At 53.8% G+C, this 21,739-nt stretch overlaps 1 protein-coding gene across 2 annotated transcripts in view; it reads left to right on the top strand.

Moving 5' to 3' along the window:
- MYO5B (myosin VB) overlaps window positions 1-21,739 on the top strand; it is a 342,213-nt gene that overhangs the window by 298,863 nt on the left and 21,611 nt on the right. For both annotated transcript variants that reach the window (XM_061131126.1, XM_061131125.1), the window contains exons 26-32: window positions 630-770; window positions 4,679-4,744; window positions 6,426-6,668; window positions 7,517-7,617; window positions 17,407-17,605; window positions 19,966-20,059; window positions 21,355-21,498. In XM_061131126.1, the coding sequence (XP_060987109.1) occupies window positions 630-770; window positions 4,679-4,744; window positions 6,426-6,668; window positions 7,517-7,617; window positions 17,407-17,605; window positions 19,966-20,059; window positions 21,355-21,498 (988 nt within the window). The remainder of the gene's footprint in view (window positions 1-629; window positions 771-4,678; window positions 4,745-6,425; window positions 6,669-7,516; window positions 7,618-17,406; window positions 17,606-19,965; window positions 20,060-21,354; window positions 21,499-21,739) is intronic.

Below are 21,739 nucleotides of genomic sequence, written 5' to 3'. Positions count from 1 at the left end.
CTCAGCCATAGGTATACATGTTTCCATTCCCCCCCTTTTAAAAATCCATGTGGATATGCTTGTGTAGATATCTGCATTTGTCACCCCCACATTTGATAAACTCTTGAGGACAAACCCAGGCATGAATCTTAAGGAAGAAACCTACTGGGAATGGGTGGTGTGGAGCCTGTTGGATAAGTGGGTTGCCTGGCAGGACAAGTGTTGGTTTTGTTTCGAGGTGCAGTCGCGTGGCATTTGACAGCCCATTTATAGTCATTAGCAACCACACTGATCCTTCATCAGGATGCGTTACATCCTGAGTTTTACCGTGTCTCTGGTTCGAGACCATTCTCTAGAAATGCGCTCTTTTAACTTCCAAATAAAGTGGCTGCGTCTTTATCCATCTGTTCCCAGAGTGTATGATCAGTCATCTTAAGTGTCTCACACGGGAACAATACAGGTGACTGAGACGCAGATGTTATCCAATATGAGAATGCCACGTGGATGGCATTGGCTTTGTCTCAGAAGTCTGGATTGGTGATGTCTGGGAGGGAGACGGAGGACAGACAGCTGACATGAGGGTGCCGTGTGTTCCCTAAGGCATCCGTGCTATTAAAACCTTCTCTTCCTGTTTCCTGTCTTCCCTGAAGGAAATTGGCCTGGAGAAGGCGGCCATGGACATGACTGTCTTCCTGAAGCTGCAGAAGAGGGTGCGAGAGCTGGAGCAGGAGAGGAAGAAGCTGCAGGTGCAGCTGGAGAAGAAAGAACAGCAGGATGGCAAGAGAGTCCCGGTGCGTGAGGGGGCTGCGAGCCCGCGGGGCCGTGCTCCCAGGGTGCTGGCTTCAAAATGACCCTGCTCACTCCTGCCAGGGCACATGGGCCGGGCGTGACCCTGCAGGGTCGTGCTGGGCCTGGGTGTCAGGGAAGCGCTTCATCTCGTGTTGGTGACCTATTGAGTCTTCTCTGCCAGTGCCCACATCACCCTGGTCGGACAGGAGTCCGCTTCCCCAGTAACCCCAGGGCAGAGAATTTCCACTGGTGAAGTCAGCGGGGAGCCTGTATCATTGTCACCCCCTTGCAAAGAGAACCAGGGTGTGATTAGAGTATAAATACAGGTGACCCTTGAACAACTCATGTTAGAGGCGCCCAACCCTCTGCACAGTTGAAAATTCACTTGTGACTATAGTCAGCTGTGGTTCTACATCTGAGGAGTCAACCAATCGCAGATTGTGTCCTGCTGTAGAATTCACCATTGAAAAACATGCAAAATTAAGTGGACTCATGCAGTACAAACCCAGGTGGTTCAAGGGTCGACTGTGTAGGCAAAAGTCAAATCTCAGAGAAAATCGATGGCCTTTTGTACCTGGAATCTGGTGTTGGCTTGAGTTTAACCCCATTGGGTCAGCGGCAGAGCCAGTTTGCAGTCACCCTTCTTTCCTAGGACTGTACCTTCGTCTCAATCTAAGTTATCATCTGCATCTTGGGTCTTGAAAAGATATTTCTTGAAACCTTGGTGTCTGCAGATGTGTGGCTCCGTCTGTGGACCCGCTGGACACCTATGCAGCATTCAGCGTTGTGCTGGTGTTGTCCGTGTTGAATGTTTATTAAATGAAGGAAATTCAAACAAAAGAGAAATTCACAGATTGACTAGATTGTAAATTCGAGGGATGTGTAATCTAGTTCAGGGGGACCAGATATAATACTGATGAAAAATAAAAAATACCACTGGTAGTATTTTTAATAAGTGCCAGGTTGAGTACAGACAGGTTGGTGCTGTAGGGATAGAGAGAGTCCACTGTTGTTAGCAGTAATGCAGAGGTAAGCGCCACTTGCCGTAAGGACCACTTCTGATGGGATTCGAGGCCATTCTGGACAAGGATCACATCATTAGCTGACCTCATAGCGGGTTTGTGGAAGGCCTTGGGTCTGTTCTCAGGCCCTAATTGTCTATTGTGGGGTTTGACCCCCTCCCTGCATCCTCAGCCCCACCCCCATCCTACCCCCACATACCGTCTCCTTGTGTGACACCCGGCCTCCTTTCTAATCAAGTGTGACACAGATGCTGACCTGAGTTACTGGTAAATTCCTGGGCTTTTTCCTGAGCAGTAAGTGGGGAGGTAAATCTTGCTGATTGATTTAAATCTCTTAGGTGGATTAGATGCAGAATGGGGAGTGAAAGGATTAGGTTTATAAATGACTCATTCAATTAGGAGAGAAGCTGCCCTGATGGGTGAGCACGAATCAAACAGATGAAAAGCTCACAGACGTCACACCAGGCCTGACCTGGAGGTTCCTGGCCGCTCAGCTACCCCTGCAGACTCACTCCGCAGGCTCCCCATCCCAGGAATGCCAAATAACTTCAGAATCTTGGCTTTCAGACTTCTGCTTGTGTTGACACCAGATAAAGCGGGCATGGTGGTGGTGGTGATTTAGTTGCTCAGTCACGTCTGACTCTGCAACCCCATGGACTATAACCACCCAGGTTCCTCTGCCCATGAAATCTCCCAGGCAAGGACTCTTTGCAACCCGTGGACTGTAACCACCCAGGCTTCTCAGTCCATGGAATTTCCCAGGCAAGAATACTGGAGAGGGTGGCCATTCCCTTCTCCAGGAGATCTTCCCGACCCAGGGATCCAACTTTATCTCCTGCATTGCAGGCAGACTCTACCTTCTGAGCCAGCAGGTAGGCTCAAAAAGGGTATATCTCTCCTTAAAAAAATAATCACTGAGCAAGAGTCAGAACTGCAGGTTTGGCTCAGAGCCCTGGAATGTGCATGGAGGATCTCTGCTTAAGAAGAATGGCCTTGTTTCTGCCAGAATTCAGTAAGGAAGGCAGAAATGGGGAGGGGAGAGTATGGGATCTCTCTGCAGAAACCCTGAAACTGAACTTTCTGAGAGTTGTGTTCTGGGGTCTGCCCTTGGTCCCAAGAGGAATTCTGAGCCACTTGGGTCTTTATTTTGGAGCAGTATGGCCCTGGGCTCAGCTCCAGAGAGAGGCCAGGCTCTGAATGTGGAATGACGGGGAAGACAGTAGGGAGTCTATCAGCGTGGGTGTGACTGAGCCTGCCTTGGTGGGGACCCTCTCGGACAGCCAGTCGGTGTGTCTGACTTCCCATCCCCCCTGCTCCCTCTCCTCCGGCCTGGCTACCAGGGGTTTTCCAGTGGGCGATCCACTTAGAAACATAACTGCCAATCCACCTTAATACAGTGCTTCAGGTTTTGCATAGATGATCTCCGTTTTCCAAGAACCTAATGCTGTCAATGTGGGGCAATGTGCTGTCAATGTCCTGCTGAATGGACACCAGCCCAGGCCTTTCCCCAGGGCAGCAAGTCACAAGCTGACCCTGAGTGGTCACAGCCCCACCCCTGGGGATGCTGGGAGACGAAGCAGAGGCCGGGACCCTGGAGAGCTGCTTTCCCAGGTCACAGGCTGGAAACCATGGGGCCAGTGTCACCGTCCTTGACCTTGAAGGGGCTGCAGGAGGGGCTCAGATGCAGCCCCTGCCTCTCAACCTGGGACTCACCTCATCTATCGACAGCTGGACTTCAGGCTGCCAGCACTATGTATAATCTAATTAAACGCTGTCAGGTTTAAACACCCCAAACCTCTCTCGTTCATGGACCATCACCCACTACTTGAGATCACCCCAAGCAGTTAACCCTTTATAGAGGTTTGTCTACCCCTTCTCAGTAGACAAGTCAAGTCCAAGAGCTGCCAGACAATTCCAGGAGTCCTTGGCTCAGCTGAGTCCTAATGGGCAAGTATTCCCGTGGTTGTCATTGACAACCCCAGGTGTGGAGCTGTGATGTCAGACCGCATCCACGGTGCTCTGTAGTAGGCCAGCTGGCCCACTGCCTGTTGGAGTTTCTTATAAGGACCTGGAGGAAGCAGACTTCTCCACAAGGTGCTCAGAGTAACTTCGTTGGGAAAACAGACGGTTCATGTGCACACATATCCCCCCAAAAAACCAAAGAGGAGCTCGTCAACCTCATAAGAAGTACAGAATTATGTTAACCTTCTTAGTAAGCACATAGGTCTGTTGGTGTTAGTTTTGTAGGGCTGCTGAAACAAAGTACCACAAACTAGATAGCTGAAAACAACATGAGTTGATTCCCTCTTGGCTCTGAGACCAGAAGTCAAAAATTCAGTGGTCAGCAGGGCCGTGGTCTCCTAAGGGCTCTTGGGAGATGACTCCAGTCTCCGCCTTCATCCTCAGGTCACGTGGTGCTCTTTCCTGTGTGGGTATCTTTCCTCTCCTTATAAGGACCCCAGTCATGTCCGACTAGGGACCATCCTAGTGACCTGCTCTTGACCTGCTCACATCTGCAAGGGCCTGTTTCCAAATGGGGTGACATTCACGGGTACCAGGGGTTAGGGCTTCAGTGTATCTTTTTAGGGGACATGGTTCAACTCATAACAGTATGATTTGTATTCAACCTGTAAGGGCTCATGAAGATCATGTGAATGAAGTTATGTAGGGGATGTGGGCAGGCAGGAAGGGGTTATTTATGGAGAGCTCCATGGTGGCCTAAGGTAGGGAGCTGCACTTTGGAGGCAGAAAGGAGGTGGACACATGGAGGGTGAGGGTGCTGAGTTCATGAGCAAGGGTCAAGCCCCTCCTGACCATGGAGGGAGGTCCTCCTGGGGAGCAGCCACCCTGTGGCCCATGCTCACCTCTCTGCCTCTTTACCCACACAGGCGGAACAACCAAGCAATGACACAGATTTGGACCAGGATGCAGATCTAGCCTACAACAGTCTGAAGGTAAGATTCTTGGAAGACAAGCTTCTTTAACTCCCCCTGCAGAGGTCCGGAGATGACACTGGGCAGCAGCAAACCCAGTCCTGAGCTCCCGTCTGCTCTAAGTGGAGCCATCAGCGCACATTTTCCTCTTCCTGCATTTGTTTCTTCATCTTCGAAATGAAGGAAAATTTGTATGGTGGCTCAGATGGCAAAGAATCTGCCTGCCATGCAGGAGCCCTGGTTTCTGTCCCTGGGTCAGGAAGATCCCCTGGAGAAGGGAATGGCTACCCCTCCAGTATTCTTGCCTGGAGAAAATCCCATGGATAACAGGAGCCTGGCAGGGTCGCAAAGAGTCAGACACAACTGAGCGACTAACAGACTTTCTCCATGAAACTATATATGCTAATAGGAAATTGTTCCCTCTATACAACACCCCCGGCCCAAAATTTGCCAGTTTTCCACAGCAAACAATTCTCCAGTTCTCTGTGGACACCAATTAGGTGCCTTTCAATTAAATTCAGTTCTGGTACGAACTACTGAGAGTTAACACAGAAATGCCCACGAGGGTGGTGGAGTGGTGGGAAGGACCCTGTACCAGCCTCTGAACTCACCTTCTGTGCTCCACCCTCAGTTTCCTCATTCATTAAGGAAAGGGGTTATACCCAGTCACGTCTCAGCTCTGTGATCCTATGGCTCTGTAACAAGTGTGCAACCAATGCCCACTTACCCATGTTCTTGGTTTTCTCTGGGAATCTTTGAATTCCATGTATTCCAGGACCCTGTCAGCAATTTACATAAAATCATCAGGCTTTAAATTGCCTGACTTCATCTTAAACAGAAAGTTAAATATTTTGCCTTGAAATGTTAAATACATTCCAAAACTGAGTTTCAATGGTATTGTTGACTCTGTACGTAGGCAATTTTTTTCTCGAACAGCACTGGCAGTTGGTGGCTTTCTGTATGACCAAAACAATGTTCTTGGTCTGTTCTCCAACAACAGTCCATGTGATGCTCCTTAGAAGACAGGGGCAGAGAGGCCTCTCTAGACAAATAAATTTAGGATGTTGCGGTTTAGTCGCTAAGTCGTGTCCGACTCTCATGATCCCCATGGACTGTTGCCCACCTGGCTCCTCTGTCCATTGGATTTCCCAGACAAAAATACTGGAGTGGGTTGCCGTTTCCTTCTCCATGGGATCTTCCAGATCCAGGGATCAAACTCGGGTCTCCTGCATCGCAGGCAGATTCTTTACCACTGAGCCACCAAGGTTAGGATATCCAGCATTTTATAATCCCTTTTATAAAGTCAAAAAATACATTAATGTATTAGGGTTCCAGGAAGTCCTGTGTTAACAACATGTGGAAACTTTAACCCAGTGCTTCCACAAGGAAAGATTTTGTAGCTGGATGCACCTAGAAATATGAACCCTGCTGAATCACTGAGAGGAATGCAACCCTAGTAGTGGTATTGTGTTGAATCCTTAGCACCAATAACTTGGGATTGTGGGTTCAAGTCCTGACTCTGACCTGTTGCTGACATAGTCAGAACCTCTCTGTGGCCCGTCATTAAAATGGGAAGGTTGCTCTTAGCTTCCTAGGTGGGCGAGGCAGGTGATGAAGGAAGGTGGTGGAGAAGGAAGCCCTCCTGGGGAGGGTACCCTGACCCCAGGCAGTGACAAGGGTGTCACTCTGGGCCACCTTCCAGAGGCAGGAGCTGGAGTCGGAGAACAAGAAGCTGAAGAATGAGCTGAACGAGCTGAGGAAAGCCGTGGCCGACCAAGCCTCAGAGCACAGCCCCGCTGCCGCTGGCACCCCCGACAGCTACAGCCTCCTGCTGAACCAGCTCCGGCTGGCCAACGAGGAGCTGGAGGTGCGCAAGGAGGAGGTTCTCATCCTGCGGACCCAGATCGTGAGCGCCGACCAGCGCCGCCTGGCGGGCAAGGGCTCGGTGAGGAGGGGCCCGTGGGCTGGTGTGGGGAGAGTTGCTTTCCTTAGGTGTCTTCACCTGGGAAGGTCTTCAACCTACAAGACCAGAGTCTTTTGCTCTAGAGTCACCTCTAAAAGTAGAGCGAGGTACCTGCTGTCCTCCCAGCATGACTTCACAGGAGACTTTGCTGGAAGCTTCTAGAATCTTCTGAAGTTACTCGATAGGCTCATGTTCAGAAGGAGTGAGGCACAGAATCAGAGTGCACCTGGGCCACGGCCTGAGCAGCTCCCCTTTGGCTTGCTTTTTCATCTTAGGTCTTGTCCTTTGTTACTTACTTTGTTTCCCAGGTGGAGGAAGTCTTTCCTCTCTCTCTTAGCCTCCCAGGGTAACAAGTCAAATGCAGCATTTGTTCCTAACGTTTCTGTCTCCTGCACAGATTGAGGAGTGGGAAGGGAGGGGTCAGAGGCCCCCTGGGCTGCTCTGGGCATGGGCCTAGGGTGGTGTGTTGGGACAGGTGTGTGGGCAGCACTATTTGTGGGGGATGCCACACTGAGACAGACTTCAGCTGTGTCCTCTGCATTCAGGGAGCTTTCTCTTCCAGGGACACCTTGCCTCTCTCCACCCCATCGTACCAGCCCCTCTTCTCTGCGCTCGCTGTCTTTCACAGCCAGGCCTTATTGCTCTCTCCCTCTCCCCACGTGATTCTAAAATCCCATTCCTGCCAGGGATTAACTCCTGTTATCTGAAGTCTTCCTGGTCCTTCATCTTTCCCCAAAGGCTCATTTTTTTCCACCTCTGTGTATGACGTCATTTCATGACAGTTGTTCGTATAACCAGAGTTCATTCTTTCTTAATCGGGGATCTCCTAGGAGCCAAACATCAACGCCCGAACCAGTTGGCCGAACAGCGAGAAGCATGTGGATCAGGAAGATGCCATCGAGGCCTATCACGGGGTCTGCCAGACTAACAGGTAAGCCCCATCTTGCAGTGACTGTGCTTGGGGGAGGCGATGACCAGGCAGGGGCCCTGCCCAGCCTGGCATGTGAGGCCACTCCGCAGGCACTGACCGCGTGCTCAATATCGGTTATTATAGGAGATAAGTGGGGAGGAGCAGAGTCCCATTCGCTGAAGTAGCCTGCTGTTAGCATCAGCAAGACTCCAGTGAACACCCCTGGAGCATCTAGAACCCAGATCCTCTGAGAAGCCCTGGGGAAGGGAGCTCCCCAGGGAGACTTGACAGGAGCAGAGGGAGGCCTGACCGGGAGTGACTTCTCTTGTAGAAACGGGAATAGGCATCAAGTGAGTCCGCCTGAGTAGTAGCAGGGAGCCTGCCGCAGCTGCTCGCTGCCCTCCTGCCATCTTCACCAGCCCGGCTGGTGAACAGACGTGACGGTGGGCCCCGTGCCCTGTCATTTAAGACATGGAACCCGCACCAGGCCCTGCAGAGGTTGGATGGGAGACTCTGACCACTGCCGGGCTGGCTAAAATGAGATTTCCCAGGACTTCAGTGAACTGATCACCTCTGGTTCCCCCTCAAGGATGAGCTACCCGGGATTAAGGCAAAAGAGAGTGACCGAGAGAGGCAGAGGACACAGGATGGAGCAGGGCGCTCATGGTAGCACACCCGAGTGCGTGAGAGCGTGCACGGGGATCCGTCCGCTCACCAGCTCTTGAGTGACAGTGCTCTGCTTCCTCGTCTGACCTGGGGACAGTCGCAGCAGCCTGCTGCACAGGGTGACTGGGATTAGGCGAGCTCGTCCGCGCGTAGCTCTCCGAGTGATTCCTGCCCGTGAAAGCACGCAGTCAGCACAGTGTCGGTGTAGCCACTGCTTCCTGGGCACTTGTGTAAAGTTGGAACTGGTCCTTTTCCCTGACCACCTTTCTCTCTCCCTGAATGTTGATCAGTACATTAAGAATTTAGTCAAAATTGCAGGAAGCAGAAGTTGTCAGCAGGGGGCCCTGGGAGTGCATGGTGAACCCATTGGTAGGAAGATCACTGAATGACTTGAGGACTGCCCAGGGCTTTGATTCCCCTCTATCTAGCTCCTCTTTCCGCCCAAGAGGAAGCTGAGCAGCTCAGGTCACACAACAGGCCCGTAGCTGAGTCAGGGTGGAAGGCGAAAGGCCTGACACCCAGGCTGGGCTGCTTCCAGCTGACTGCATAGGCGATAAGAAGGTAAAGGTATTTTCTCAGGCCCCCAGGAGGAAACCATTTATTTCAAGAGAGCCATAATTCTTTTCCATAAAAGGAAGGAAAGAAGAAAACGAAAGTGAATTTCTGCATGCCAAAACCGCAGTCAAGATTTAGTCATTTTAAATTATCTTGGGTGAAGATAAGAAATGAGATGAATGAGAAAAAGGAGCACAGATGACATTTAAAAAAAGAAGAAAACAGGGAGCTTGGTCTTGACGGGGGAGTGGGAATATCTTTCTGATCTCCCTTTTTATTCATCCAGATGGTTTGTCAGAGATCCAGTCCCAAGTCAAGGTTTTCCCAGGGCATGCTTAATACCCTGGATTCATCTTCCTTGGCGGCAATGATAATGATGGTGATAAAATAAAAATAGCTTTTCTTATATCTTAAAATACTTCCGTACCCAGCAAGCCCAGGGTACAATAGGGAACTAATAGCCTGTGAAGCTGAGTTAAGTACAGGACGGAGCCGCTGCCTCCAGGAGGGAAAGCCAGAGGAACCGGTTCTCCAAGTGCCTGGAAGTAACATCAGTGGGTTTGCCAGTCTTCTGGTTCTGTGAATCCCAGCGGTCCGGGAGGACAGCAGTGGGCAGGTGGGCAGGGTGGGAGGATTGGGATGTGATTGCTGGAGCCCAGCCAGCAAGCGCATCCTTTCCAGCAAAGGTGCTTTGAAGACAGTTGCTTTCGGTCTCCTACCATTTTCCTGTGACGGAGAGTGTTCTGGCTTAAATGTAAATTGTATTATGCAGGGACAGTTTTGGAGTTGGTGTGGTTGGAAAGTCTATCCTCTCCCTAGAAAAACTTACACTCATAACACTGAATTTTTCTTAAGTTTCTAGAGAGAGTGTAGACACACGCACACACCCCCAACCTGATCACAGCCCCTCTAAGAGCACTGGTCCCCAGGTTCAGAACTTTTTCACCTGCTAACTTTCATAGTCTATAGAGTTAGTTTTCTGATCTTTGCAACTGTGTCTTTTGTCCTCAAATGTAGGTCGAAAAGCCAGTGTTGAGGACCTGCTCTGAGAATAGCCACAGGAATAGGCATAGCACGTCTGTCTCCGAATGCTGTCTCATTTTCACATCTGGGGAACTCAGAGAAAGCCAGCATCGTTACCAGCATTTTATAAGTGGCAGAACTAGAGTAAAGAGACAGCTGGTCCATGCCCCAGAGATGGGCGGCCACAGACAGGCTGCTGTTTGGAGAGACCGTCTTTTCAGAGCTGTCTGGAGCCAAGTCCAGCAGGGAGAATTGGGTCAGAGGGCTGGGAGACAGAGCTTCCTGCTGCTCTGAGGCCGGCCTCGCCTCTGGGCATGAACCAGGGGGTTCGCAGAGCTGCTGAGGGCAGGGGTGTGGCCAGGGCTCAGGCCTGGCTCCAGGAACTGGTTCCCTTAGTTGCTGGCCAGTTCCACCCACACCTCGCCAAGGCGGTGGACTTAGGGTGCATTCTTGGACCCTTCCTCAGGTCCCAGGAAGCCTCCTCGCAGGCCCCTCCACCCAGCAGTTGCCAGGAAATGACTGGAGGCCTGGGCATGAGAGCAGCTTTGCCGTTGCCACCCAGGTTTGGGCAGCTGGGGGGCGGGGGGTGTTACTCACCCCCTAAGGGGTCTGTGCAGGAGAGTGGAGACCTTATCCCACCAGGGAGCAGTTTGCGCAGCCGTCTTGGGGTGGGGGAGCTTGGAGTTAGGGTTCCTTTGGCCTGGAGCCCCAGCGGCTTTCCTGCTGGGCAGAGTGAAGAAGGGGAACTTGATTCTGCTCAGCTCGTCTCACAGACCCAGCTCAGTTGCTCTTGCCTAGAAGTTCTCAGCTTTTCCCCTAACATTCCCCAAATGCTCTTGGCCCTGAGCCATCAGCACAGTTTGCTGTGATTCCACGGCATAACCATACCTGTCCACAAGCTGTTCCCCGCTGCATGGCCAGGCCTGTCCGTGGTCTCAACATCCCTCTCATTCCTGGTGTTGGGGGAGCCATCTCCCGTTTCTCAGAGGTCCCAGAATCTCCTGGGCAGTGGGGTAGAAAGTCTGGGTGGGAACTAAAGAGGGAGCACAAAGTGGTCTTTGTAAAATTGGGGCACTGACTGTCTCCGAGCTGGCAGGAACCTCGCCTGTTCTGTCCACAGGACGGCAGGCTCTTTACGCTGGACCACGGGCTGGTGGTCGGGTCCTGGTTTTCACAGTCCCCACAGATGCAAAGTCATATTATCCCAGGCCTTTCCTGGTGCACAACGTTACAGTTTTAGGTCGTGTAATTATAGATCTGGAAGAAACTTCCCAGATAACTCAGCTGAGCACTTTAACTTTACACCTGAAGACACAGGCTCAGGCATGTAGGTGGCTAGCCCAGGTAGGAGCTTGTTAGCTGAGGGCAGTGGCTGCCATGTCTTGCCACCTCCTGTGTTCGGGGACTCTGCCTGCTCCTTACTCATGTGTGTGTCTGTGGCCTCTTTGGGAACAAGGCTCAACACAGTGAGACATACACAGGACGTTCTCCATGAATATCAGTTCAGTTCAGTTGCTCAGTCGTGTCCGACTCTTTGTGACCCCATGGACTGCAGCACACCAGGCCTCCCTGTCCATCCCCAACTCCTGGAGTTTACTCAAACTTATGTCCATCGCGTCAATGATGCCATCCAACCATCTCATCCTCTGTCGTCCCCTTCTCCTCCTGCCTTCAATCTTGCCCAGCACCAGGAATATATAGGTTGATATTAAGTGACATCAAGGGCTTATAACATTTAAGAAGTAGATTCCTGTGAGCTTGTTTGGGGTTTTTCTTCTTAAGCCCCCAGGTGGCCCTCTCTCCCCAGCCTGTCACCTGCCCCCGCCTAGCGGTGTGGAAGGAGGGGAGGGAGACCCCGTCTTGGGGAACAAAAGATAGGCCTGGAGCTGGTTGAGTGGTTCTTAATTTACTTGTGTGCCTGACTTCCAGAGCTCTGTGGGATGACTGAGTCGCACTGTTCTCTACTCCAATCTTTGTGCCCCATGCCTGGCGTGTTACAAGAACGAGGGATGCGACCTTCCTCACTGCAGGGCTCAGCAGCACATGTGCCCCCCTCCCCGAGAGGGGGTCTCCTGGGAGCTGCAGGGGCGCAGGGACCCTCCAAGGCCCGGCAGCCCCTCCTCAGGGTCTGCAGGACCCAGCCAGGAAAGCACCTGAGAGCAAAGTCAGGAGACCTTGGGTTCTAGCCCGGGGTCAGTGTCAGGCGGGTAGCCTCCCCCTTGGTGTGTCTGCCCATGTGGAGATGAGATAGTCAGGGATCCCCGGGGCTCCCTTCAGAAACAAACCCTGTGCCCACCTCTGGGCCTGACCCCACGCCGGCCGTCGCTGTGCCTGGAGTTCCTGCCGATGACCTGCCCTCTGGGTTAACGCCACTAACATGGCAGCCACCAAAAGGCCCATGTTCAGTGTTCACACCCGAGAAGGGGAAGGCCTAGGCTGTCAGCTGCCCCCCTCACACAGCCCAGGCCACGTGTGGATGTGCAGGGGGAGTGGGACACACGTGTCAGCTGGGGAGGGGGCGGGGAGCTGGTGCGATCTGGGGAAGCCAGGCCCGGGGGAGGCGCTGGGGCCCTGACTCGGGGAGGTCCCAGGGCACACACCCAGCTAGCGGGAGGCAAGCGTGGGCAGGAAGCAGAGGCCACGGAGCCCACCCATCACTAGTGCTCCCTCGGCTCATTCTGGACACTGCAGAGTCGGGCCTGTGCTGGGTGTGACCAGCTGTGCCTGGGAGGCGGCCTATGTGAGCCCTGCTGGGGCTGGGCCCTTCCTCAGGAGGAGGAGCTGGGGGGTGCGGGGGAGATGTGACAGGTAGCTGCACCCCCCACCCCAGACCTTACACCCATCCTGACCAACGGGGCATCCAGTGGCCGACCATGGCCAGAAATGCTCTGGAAACGACTGTCATCTCCGGAGAGTTAGGTTGCTGGTCTTGACCACAAGCAGAGTGGACACAGCTCCCGCTTCCTGCCAGGGTGCTGGGGTCCAGCCCACAGGAGCAGAGGCCCCTGGGAGCAGGGACAGAGGGGCCGAAGTTGGATGGGAACAGCAGGGCTCTGCCTGCTGCCCGCCACCCGGTCCTGCTGGCCTTCGAGGGTCTCGTGCATGCCCTGGGCTGGGCAGGGCTGGAGAGTCCACGCTGGGGGAGTCTGTGACACGTGCCTCCCTTCTCGGAGCTGCCCGGCCGGCACTGGGCAAGCGCAGGGCACACGGAGAGCACAAAAGAGCTAGAAAATCAAAGGCACTGCCCTCCTGCTTTTCCAGCTGAGTAAATGGGAACGATGCAGTCCGGTCCCAAGGTCAAGGGGAGAAAGTTCACTACTCACGATGCCGGTTGCAAAGTTGCTGTTAGCTGTTTCTTGATGCCAGACTGCAGGGAGGGCAGGAGCTGAGATGAGTTAATACTTTTGTGCCCCTGAGAAGTGACAGGAAGGGGGCACACGCGGACACACAGGCAGGATAGGCCGTCTCCTCCCCTGTCCTCACGGAGCCAGGGGTCCCCGCGGCTGTGGGCCTGTGGCTCCGTGGATCTGACACCCGGGAGGCCACCACCCCGCCCCGCACAGTCAGCTCATGCTCATCGCCTGCACCGTCTACCCTGCATGGGTCCTCTCCTCCCTGCCCTGTTGCCTGGCCCCCCGTGACTCGCGCTTGCTTTTCCTGGTCATTCTGGTAGAGGGAGGGGTGATGAGGGAGCCCAGGTAAATGCCTCCACCCAGCCCGTGCTGCTGCGGTTCACAGAATCATCAGAACAAGCTCACCCTCTTGCTCTGCCTTCAGCAGCGCGCCTTCCGGCCTGGGGCAGAGGCCCCACAGGAGGGTGTGGGAACCCACCCTCAGGACAGTGACCGGAAGCTGGGAGACTGGAGGGAGATGATGTTTGCAGGCGCCCAGATGCTGGTGATGGGAAGGGTAGGAGGGGGACCGGGCGTTCTGGAACCTTCCCTCCTGCCTTTCCAAGCCTGGCTGCCCTTGTTTCCCTTTCCCAGCCCTCTGCTGCCCCCCATCCCCTCTTTCTCCCCCATCTACACTGGACGCCCTGTTTTTCTGTCCTTTATTTCTAGCAAGACTGAGGATTGGGGCTACTTGAATGAAGATGGAGAGCTCGGCTTGGCCTACCAAGGCCTAAAGCAAGTTGCCAGGTCAAACGTGTGGTCTTTCTTCCTGTGTCTGCTGTTCTGCCTGCTCGTGTCTATGCTTGATTATTTTTCAGCTGGAAGGGATGCAAGGGTACAGCTCACGGGGACAGGGCAGGGAGGAGTGTCAGAGGGAAGCCCCTTGCATCGCCGTCTGTCATTTTGTGCAGAGGCTGCTTGTTTGCGTCAAGACGATAGCTCTTGATGGCTCACTGGAACCTTGAAAACTGCCTGGCCCAGCTCCCTCGCTCTGTGGGTGAAGGAACAGACGGGGCTAGTTAACCTGGTGAGCAGGCTCTCAGCTCTTTAGAAGGATGGAAATTCAATTCTGGGATTCCTGAGTCTGTGCTGCTTCCGTGCTCCACTTTGACCATCCTGCGTGGAGATCAGCCCAGAGCCCCAGCTATATCTGTGCTGCTGGCCCAACTCCGGGCAGCCTGCCCTCCAGCCCATGTGATGGTCCCCATCGTGGTAACTGCTTGGAGCTCACTAGAGCTGAGCGACCCGGCCCCAGTGTGCTGCGGTGTCAGCATGTCTGACCTCGTGCCTGTGGGGTGAGGACACTGGGGTTTGCAGGGAGTGAGGAACTTGCTGCCTGCACAGGAGATACAGAATGTGAACCTGGTTCCATTTACTACCAGAGTCTGAATCCGGCCCTTCGGCCATCAGCCCTGGGAGAGCAGCCTAGCACAGGAGATTAGACAAACCTAGACAGTGTAATAAGCAGAGACATCACTTTGCCAACAAAGGTCTGTGTTAGTCAAAGCTATGGTTTTTCCAGTAGTCATGTATGGATGTGAGAGTTGGACCATAAAGAAAGCTGAGCGCTGAAGAATTGATGCTTTTGAACTGTGGTGTTGGAGAAGACTCTTGAGAGTCCCTTGGACAGCAAGGAGATCAAACCAGTCAGTCCTATAGGAAATCGGTCCTAAATATTCATTGGAAGGCCTGATGCTGAAGCTGAAGCTCCAATATTTTGGCTACCTGACGCGAAGAGCTGACTCAATGGAAAAGACCCTGATGCTGGGAAAGATTGAAGGCAGGAGGAGAAGGATGACAGAGGATAAGATGGTTGGATGGCATCACTGACTGACTGGACATGAATTTGGACAAACTCCAGGAAACGGTGAGGGACAGGGAGGCCTGGCGTGCTGCAGAGCGTGGGTTCACAAAGAGGCAGACATGACTTAGCGACAGAAGAACAGAAGGAGCATAGCCTGACCATCATGTCCCGTGTCTGCTGCCAGCACGTGGCTGCTCAGGGCTTTGGCACAGTGTCACGCATCTGAGACTGCCAACAGTAGAGGGGGAGGAGGTCCTCAGGCTTGTTCCCCAGAAGAGGAAACCGACTGAGCGAGGTGGTGTGAAGGCCATGCCAGCGCCCTCGGCCTGATGCTGGCAGAGCTGGGCCGGGAGCCTAGGTCCTTGAGTGCCATCTCCCAAGTTCTGTCTGGCAAGGACATCACAGAGGTCCTGGAACAGCACCAAGAGCCTCTCTTATTGGCAAAAGAAAGTTCAGGTCGGCTGGCTCTCGCGGGCACGTGTCTCCTGGCTGTGGGTTCGAACTTGGCCCCTCCTGTGAGCCACGTGACATCTGGCTCCATTTTCTCGCTGGTAGAATGTGGATCCGAATCAGACCTTCCTTCTCAGGTCGTTGTCAGGAAGAGATGCAGGTGAAGTACTCTGTACACACACCTGCCGTGGAGGAAGCACAGAATAAATACTAGCTGCTGCTTGTATTATAATGGCTGTGTTGGAGTAAGATCAAATTCCTGCCCCATCTAGATGTTTGCTTTAGTTTGGGTTGGGAGCGGGAATTGGATGTGCTTTGATACGTAATGAATTTATTAATCAAGCAAAGAAGGCACAGCCCGATGATGCATCAGGACACCTGCCCCACCTGCCTTGGGACATGGCCTCAGACCTGTCTCGGGTCTAGTGGTCTCACCTGCCAGATGAGGTGGCCAGCCTGGGGCTGGGGCAGAGGTCCTCGGACCTTGCACAGAACCCTGGCAGTAAGCTCAGTCACAGCACAAGGCGGGAACTGATCGTTTGGGTGGAGTTCCTAGAACCTGAGTGTTCCAGTCTTATTTCTCTCATTAAATTTATAGCTTGCTGGTGATTACTTTCAGTGTATCATAAGCCAAGATCGGATGTTATATAAATATTGTGTGTCCCCTAAAAGTGCTGGCTTAATTGCCAAGTTATTTTCCACAAAACCCTCATTATTGCTTTCCATGGTGCTGAGTGAGTCACTCAGTCGTCCCTCCGTCATCCCTTCTTTCATTTGTGTCACTTTGCTGAGCCGGCCCCGAGAGCCTAGCATCGCCCCTGGTGCTACTGTGGAGCTGACCGGACAGGCAGCTCTGTCCATGTGGGACTTTACAGTGAAGACGTTCCCTTCTCTTGTTCCCTCCCCCCTTGGGGCCGTTAGCACCTCCCAGACTGACAGCAGAAGTAGCAGAACCACATGGTGCTTCCGGTCACCATCTTGATCTGCATCCCAGGAAGAGGACGACCCCAGTCAGGAGGCATTTGATGAAAGTTTCTTTTAATCCTTAAGCCCGGGAAGATAGCACCATAGTCACAAAATCAGTAATTAACCTCTTAAGGACGCTGCTTCAGAGCCTTCCTTAATTCCTGGCCTTGCAGATGGATTGGGGGTCTCCCAGAATTGCCTCGACTGTCTCCCAAAACTTCTCCCCAACCTTCCCCAGATCTTTTCTAGGTGTTTTTGCCACTTGTCATGACAACGGTGGATCTTAAACCTCCCCCTGATCGTTTGCAGTTAGTCTTAGCTTCTGTTTGGACTGTGGGAAAATGTGTATAAAAGGCCAGAGATGAAGTGCATGCGGGGCGGTCATAGTGATTAGGTAAATAAAAAGAATAAAATAAATAAAAATAAAAAGGGATCTAATATTTTGCCTTTCTCAAACTTGTAGAGAACCTACTAAAGGGGAGATATACAAGTAATACAGTTAGCTCTGTCTACCAGAGTTTTGTCTTAGCAAGGAGATTCTTGTGAACTTCAGGGCAGATATGGATGCTTTTATTGGAAAGATGCTCTAAGAAATGTATTTCTGCTGATCTCTTGACCTTCAGACAGTCTCTCAACCCCAGACCAACAGACTGTGCTCAAGAGCAAAGGATGAGGGGATGAGAGTGGTGGTGAGAAAGGCCTGAGGTCAGGGGCGCTATGTTGGACCTTGATTCCCTGTCCTGCAAGAGGAAGGCTGGCCTGCTTGCCTGCCCAGCCCCGCAGCCCTGCTTCCCACCCCCAGCCCCACGTCTGTCCCCCGTGGGTCTCATGCAATTGCTGCTGCTGCTATGTTCCTGCTCGGCTGCCCCCCCCGTCACGTGTCGCTCTGTGGCCCCTGTCTGGGGGCACAGACTCCAGCCCCCCCATCATCTGTCCTCCTTCCCCTGGGTGCAGGTTGCTGGAGGCCCAGCTGCAGACCCAGAGCCGCGAGCACGAGGAGGAGGTTGACAATCTCAAGACCCAGCTGGAGGCCCTGAAGGAGGAGATGGACAGGCAGCAGCAGACCTTCTGCCAGACCCTGCTGCTCTCTCCAGAGGCCCAGGTGGAGTTCGGCGTCCAGCAGGAGATGTCCCGGCTCACCAACGAGAACCTGGTGAGTCCCTTCACCACACGGGGCCCAGTCCTGGGAAGGTCACGTTCTCGAAGCAAAGGGGACCAGCAGTGAACCTTTCACCAAATGGACGGGGTTCATGTCTTTGGCCCTGTGGCAGGAACAGAGAGAGTCTAGAACTCTCCCATCAGCAAGAGTGCGGAGCTGTTTTGTTTGTCTGTTAACATGTAACTAGCCTCCTGAAAATTTAGCAGCCCTTCTGGAAGAGCTTCCAGGTCGTGCAGGTCAGGAATTCTGGCAGGGCCCAGTGGGGGCAGCTCATCTCTGCTCCACTGTGGTTGGACTGGGCCAGAGGACGCAAGGCAGCCCCAGTCCCGGGTCTGGGGCCTTGGTTCCCCTCCCGGGCTCTGCTCGCTGCCGTTTATGTGGCCACTGACTTCCAAGAGGATGAGGGGGAGGCCTCTTAAGATCTAGTTCCAGAACTGGGCCAGGGTTACTTCCCCACATTCTGTGGACCAGGGCAGCTCTGGACAGACTGAGTGGTGGGCGCAGATTCCCCCCTCTTGCTCGGAGGGGCAGTGGGGGGAGTGGTCGGTGGCCGTCCTGGCAGACAGTCATTGAATGAGCTGGGGCAGAGGCCAGAGAAATGAGTCTCTGTTCTCAGAGAAATCTCAGGCAGGTGTGGGAAGCAAGACAGAAAAAAAAAAAATAAGAGAAGAAATAAGACAGTGTTTCCAAAAACCGGATTCCACATGGGAATAGCAAGTATTACAGAAGAAATGAGGCAGGAGGCATGAAAGAGATGTCGCCCACGCCGACGGGCAGAGAGGAGGAGGAGGGAGGAGCCCGATGTCTTCCGAGGCTCCACAGTCCCATCACTGTGGCAGCACAGGGTCCGTAATGGTCACGGAGCTCCCTGCTGGGACAGGGTGACATTAATGCAGTGCCGGGTCCCAGGGGCTGATTCCCCCGTGGGGCCGTGGCTGCTGGGAGTCTGGCCGCCCCTGAGGGGCCCCAGCCAAGGACCTGTTTTGCTTCTGGGCCCCAGGTAACCTCGCTGGCCTGCGGGCTTGTCCAGCGGATGCTGCTCCAAGGCACTCTCGTGCCTTCACCAATCGTCCCTCCCCAGGGCACCACCTATCCACCTGAGGCTGAGGGTCTCCTGGTGGTTGCCGTGATAACCGGAGGAGGCGAGGCCTAGAGGACTGTGGCTCAAGCAGGGTGCCAGGTGGCCTGAGCAGGGAGGAGACTGCCATCTAGATTGAGGACGCTCTGACCCGTCCCCTGCTTTGTGGCTCCAGACCCCGGGGAGCAGCGGGGGTGGGAGGTGGGGGGACTCCTACTGGAGCCCGAGCCTGGCCTCCTTGTTAGTGGCCTGGCTCGCTGGGCACCAGGACCACCACCCCTCCCCTCCTCCGGTCCACCCTCCAGGGCAGGATTCAGTTCAGTTCAGTTCCGTGGCTCAGTCGTGTCCGACTCTTTGCGACCCCATGAATCGCAGCACGCCAGCCCTCCCTGTCCATCACAAACTCCTGGAGTTTATTCAAACCCATGTCCATCGAGTTGGTGATGCCATCCAGCCATCTCATCCTCTGTTGTCCCCTTCTCCTCCTGCCCCCAATCCCTCCCAGCATCAGGGTCTTTTCCAATGAGTCAACTCTTCACATGAGGTGGCCAAAGTATTGGAGTTTCAGCTTCAGCATCAGTCCTTCCAATGAACACCCAGGACTGATCTCCTTCAGGATGGGCTGGTTGGATCTCCTTGCAGTCCAAGGGACTCTCAAGAGTCTTCCCCAACACAACAGTTCAAAAGCATCAATTTTTTGGTGCTCAGCTTTCCTCACAGTCCAACTCTCACATCCATACATGACCACTGGAAAAACCATAGCCTTGACTAGACAGACCTTTGTTGGCAAATTACTTTTTTTGTCTCTGCTTTTTAATATGCTATCTAGGTTGGTCATCACTTTCCTTCCAAAGAGTAAGCGTCTTTTAATTTCATGGCTGCAGTCACCATCTGCAGTGATTTTGGAGCCGCAAAAAATTAAGTCTGACACGGTTTCTACTGTCTCCCCATCTATTTGCCATGAAGTGATGGGACCAGATGCCATGATCTTAGTTTTCTGAATGTTAGGCTTTAAGCCAACTTTTTCACTCTCCTCTTTCACTTTCATCAAGAGGCATTTTAGTTCCTCTTCACTTTCTGCCATAAGGGTGGTGTCATCTGCATATCTGAGGTTATTGATATTTTTCCCAGCAATCTTAATTCCAGCTTGTGCTTCTTCCAGCCCAGCGTTTCTCATGATGTACTCTGCATATAAGTTAAATAAGCAGGGTGACAATATACAGCCTTGACGTACTCCTAGATGTGTTCTAATCACACTGCTTCCTTCTGCTTTTAGGACCTTAAAGAGCTGGTTGAGAAGCTGGAGAAGAATGAGAGGAAGCTCAAAAAGCAACTGAAGATTTGCATGAAGAAGGTCCAGGACCTGGAAGGTAGGGTGTGAGTGCGTGTGAGTAGGTGTGTGTGTGTGTCCTGAGGCACACGTGTGCTCAGCCCCCCTCAGGGAGGGGCCTGCCCCTGCCCCAGACGCTTGCTCCCCCTGCTGCTGCCCCTGCCCAGTGCAGACACGTGACAGACTCGCGCAGACCCCAGGAGCTTGCCCAGTCTCATTTTGCTGGAATCTTCACCCACAGACACAAACTTAGCAAGTGTTCAGGTGCTGACTCCAAGCTGTGCGGGAAGGGGAGGTTGCCCCATGGACCTGCCTTCAAAGGGCTAAAAGCTGGAGGGCAAAACTTTCTGGTTCGAAAGATTGCTCCATAACATGAAGCCAGAAAACACGGGGGCCCCCACTCCATGCTCTAGTAGTCAGGGAGAGAGGCCAGTTCCCTGGTTGAAAGTCCCACCTGGCATCTGGCCCAGAGAGGTCAGGCAGAGACTTCATTGGATCTTCCAGAAACACCCAGAGTGTTCTTTCTCTGACTCCCTGCTGTAGGTCTGATCATATCACTCTCCACCCCTCTTTGCACGTCCCGCCTTCCTGGGAACTGTCCTTTGGTCCCCTCACCACCTGGGATGCACGCCCACCCCCCTCCTTCCACAGCTCAGGAACCGCATGCTTGGGGTTCCACTCCCCTCGTTCACTGTTCTAACACCACGTGCCTGCCAGGCACATTCCCATCACAGGTGTCGATTTGTTTAAGCACCCGCTGATGTCCACCTGCTGCTCTTAGGTGAGGCTCTAGGAAGGCAGGACTGGGTCCCGTTCAGCCTTGAGCTGTCTCCCCTCATACCCCACGTGCCCCTCGCCATCTTTGGATTTCTCTTTTCTGTTCCTAGGCTTCTCAGTCTTCCGGTCACTCGGAGTTTTTCTTCTCTCCCGTCCTCCTCCTTCCCTTCACCCTCCCTACTCCCTTCTCCTTCCCGCCTCCCCTCCCCCCTTTCTCATCGCTGGGGGAAGCGGGGAGAAGCAGCCCCCCAGCAGAATGGTTGTACATCCTGCACCTGCATCCTTCCCAAGTTCTCTCTGGTCCACAATCCGCCCTCTGCCGTTCTGGGTGTTTCCCAGGTCCTCTCCTGAGTGGATCCGGTGCCCCGTGCTCAGGTCCTCTTGTCACACATGCGACCCAGGCTGCAGGGCAGACCATGTACGGAGTGTGGGAGCCCAGCGAACCCAGAACCCTGGGGCCCAGACCCCGGCCCGAACCCTGCCCACCCAAGATGCCCGGCCCCCGGGCCTGAGCCTGGAGACCTCTCAGTTCGTGTTCCGTCCCTCTGCCCTGCTCAGCTGCCCAAGCCTTGGCCCAGAGCGAGAGGAAGCGGCACGAGCTCAACAGGCAGGTCACGGTGCAGCGGAAGGAGAAGGACTTCCAGGGCATGCTGGAGTACCACAAGGAGGATGAGGCCCTGCTCATCCGGAATCTGGTGACAGGTCAGCCCCGCCTCCCATCCGCCTCCTGCACAACCCGCACCCCACGGACACCCCCACCCACTTTCACCTACCCCCTCGACCTGCTGCGTTTCTGATGAGCTCCCAGGTGAGGCTGATGCTGGGTTAGTGTGGGGCTGCCCCCGGAGAGTGTGTGTATGGGGGGAGGGGGCGGCTCTTGAGCGCTGCTTTCCTCGCCACCCTGGGCCTGGTTTGCCAGTTGTACCAGCTCCGACCCCTCTGG

Source organism: Dama dama, chromosome 27 (assembly GCF_033118175.1).
Source record: "Dama dama isolate Ldn47 chromosome 27, ASM3311817v1, whole genome shotgun sequence".
NCBI lineage: Eukaryota > Metazoa > Chordata > Mammalia > Artiodactyla > Cervidae > Dama > Dama dama.
Note: the sequence above shows the minus strand (reverse complement) of the source record. Positions and strands in the feature narration are given on the sequence as shown.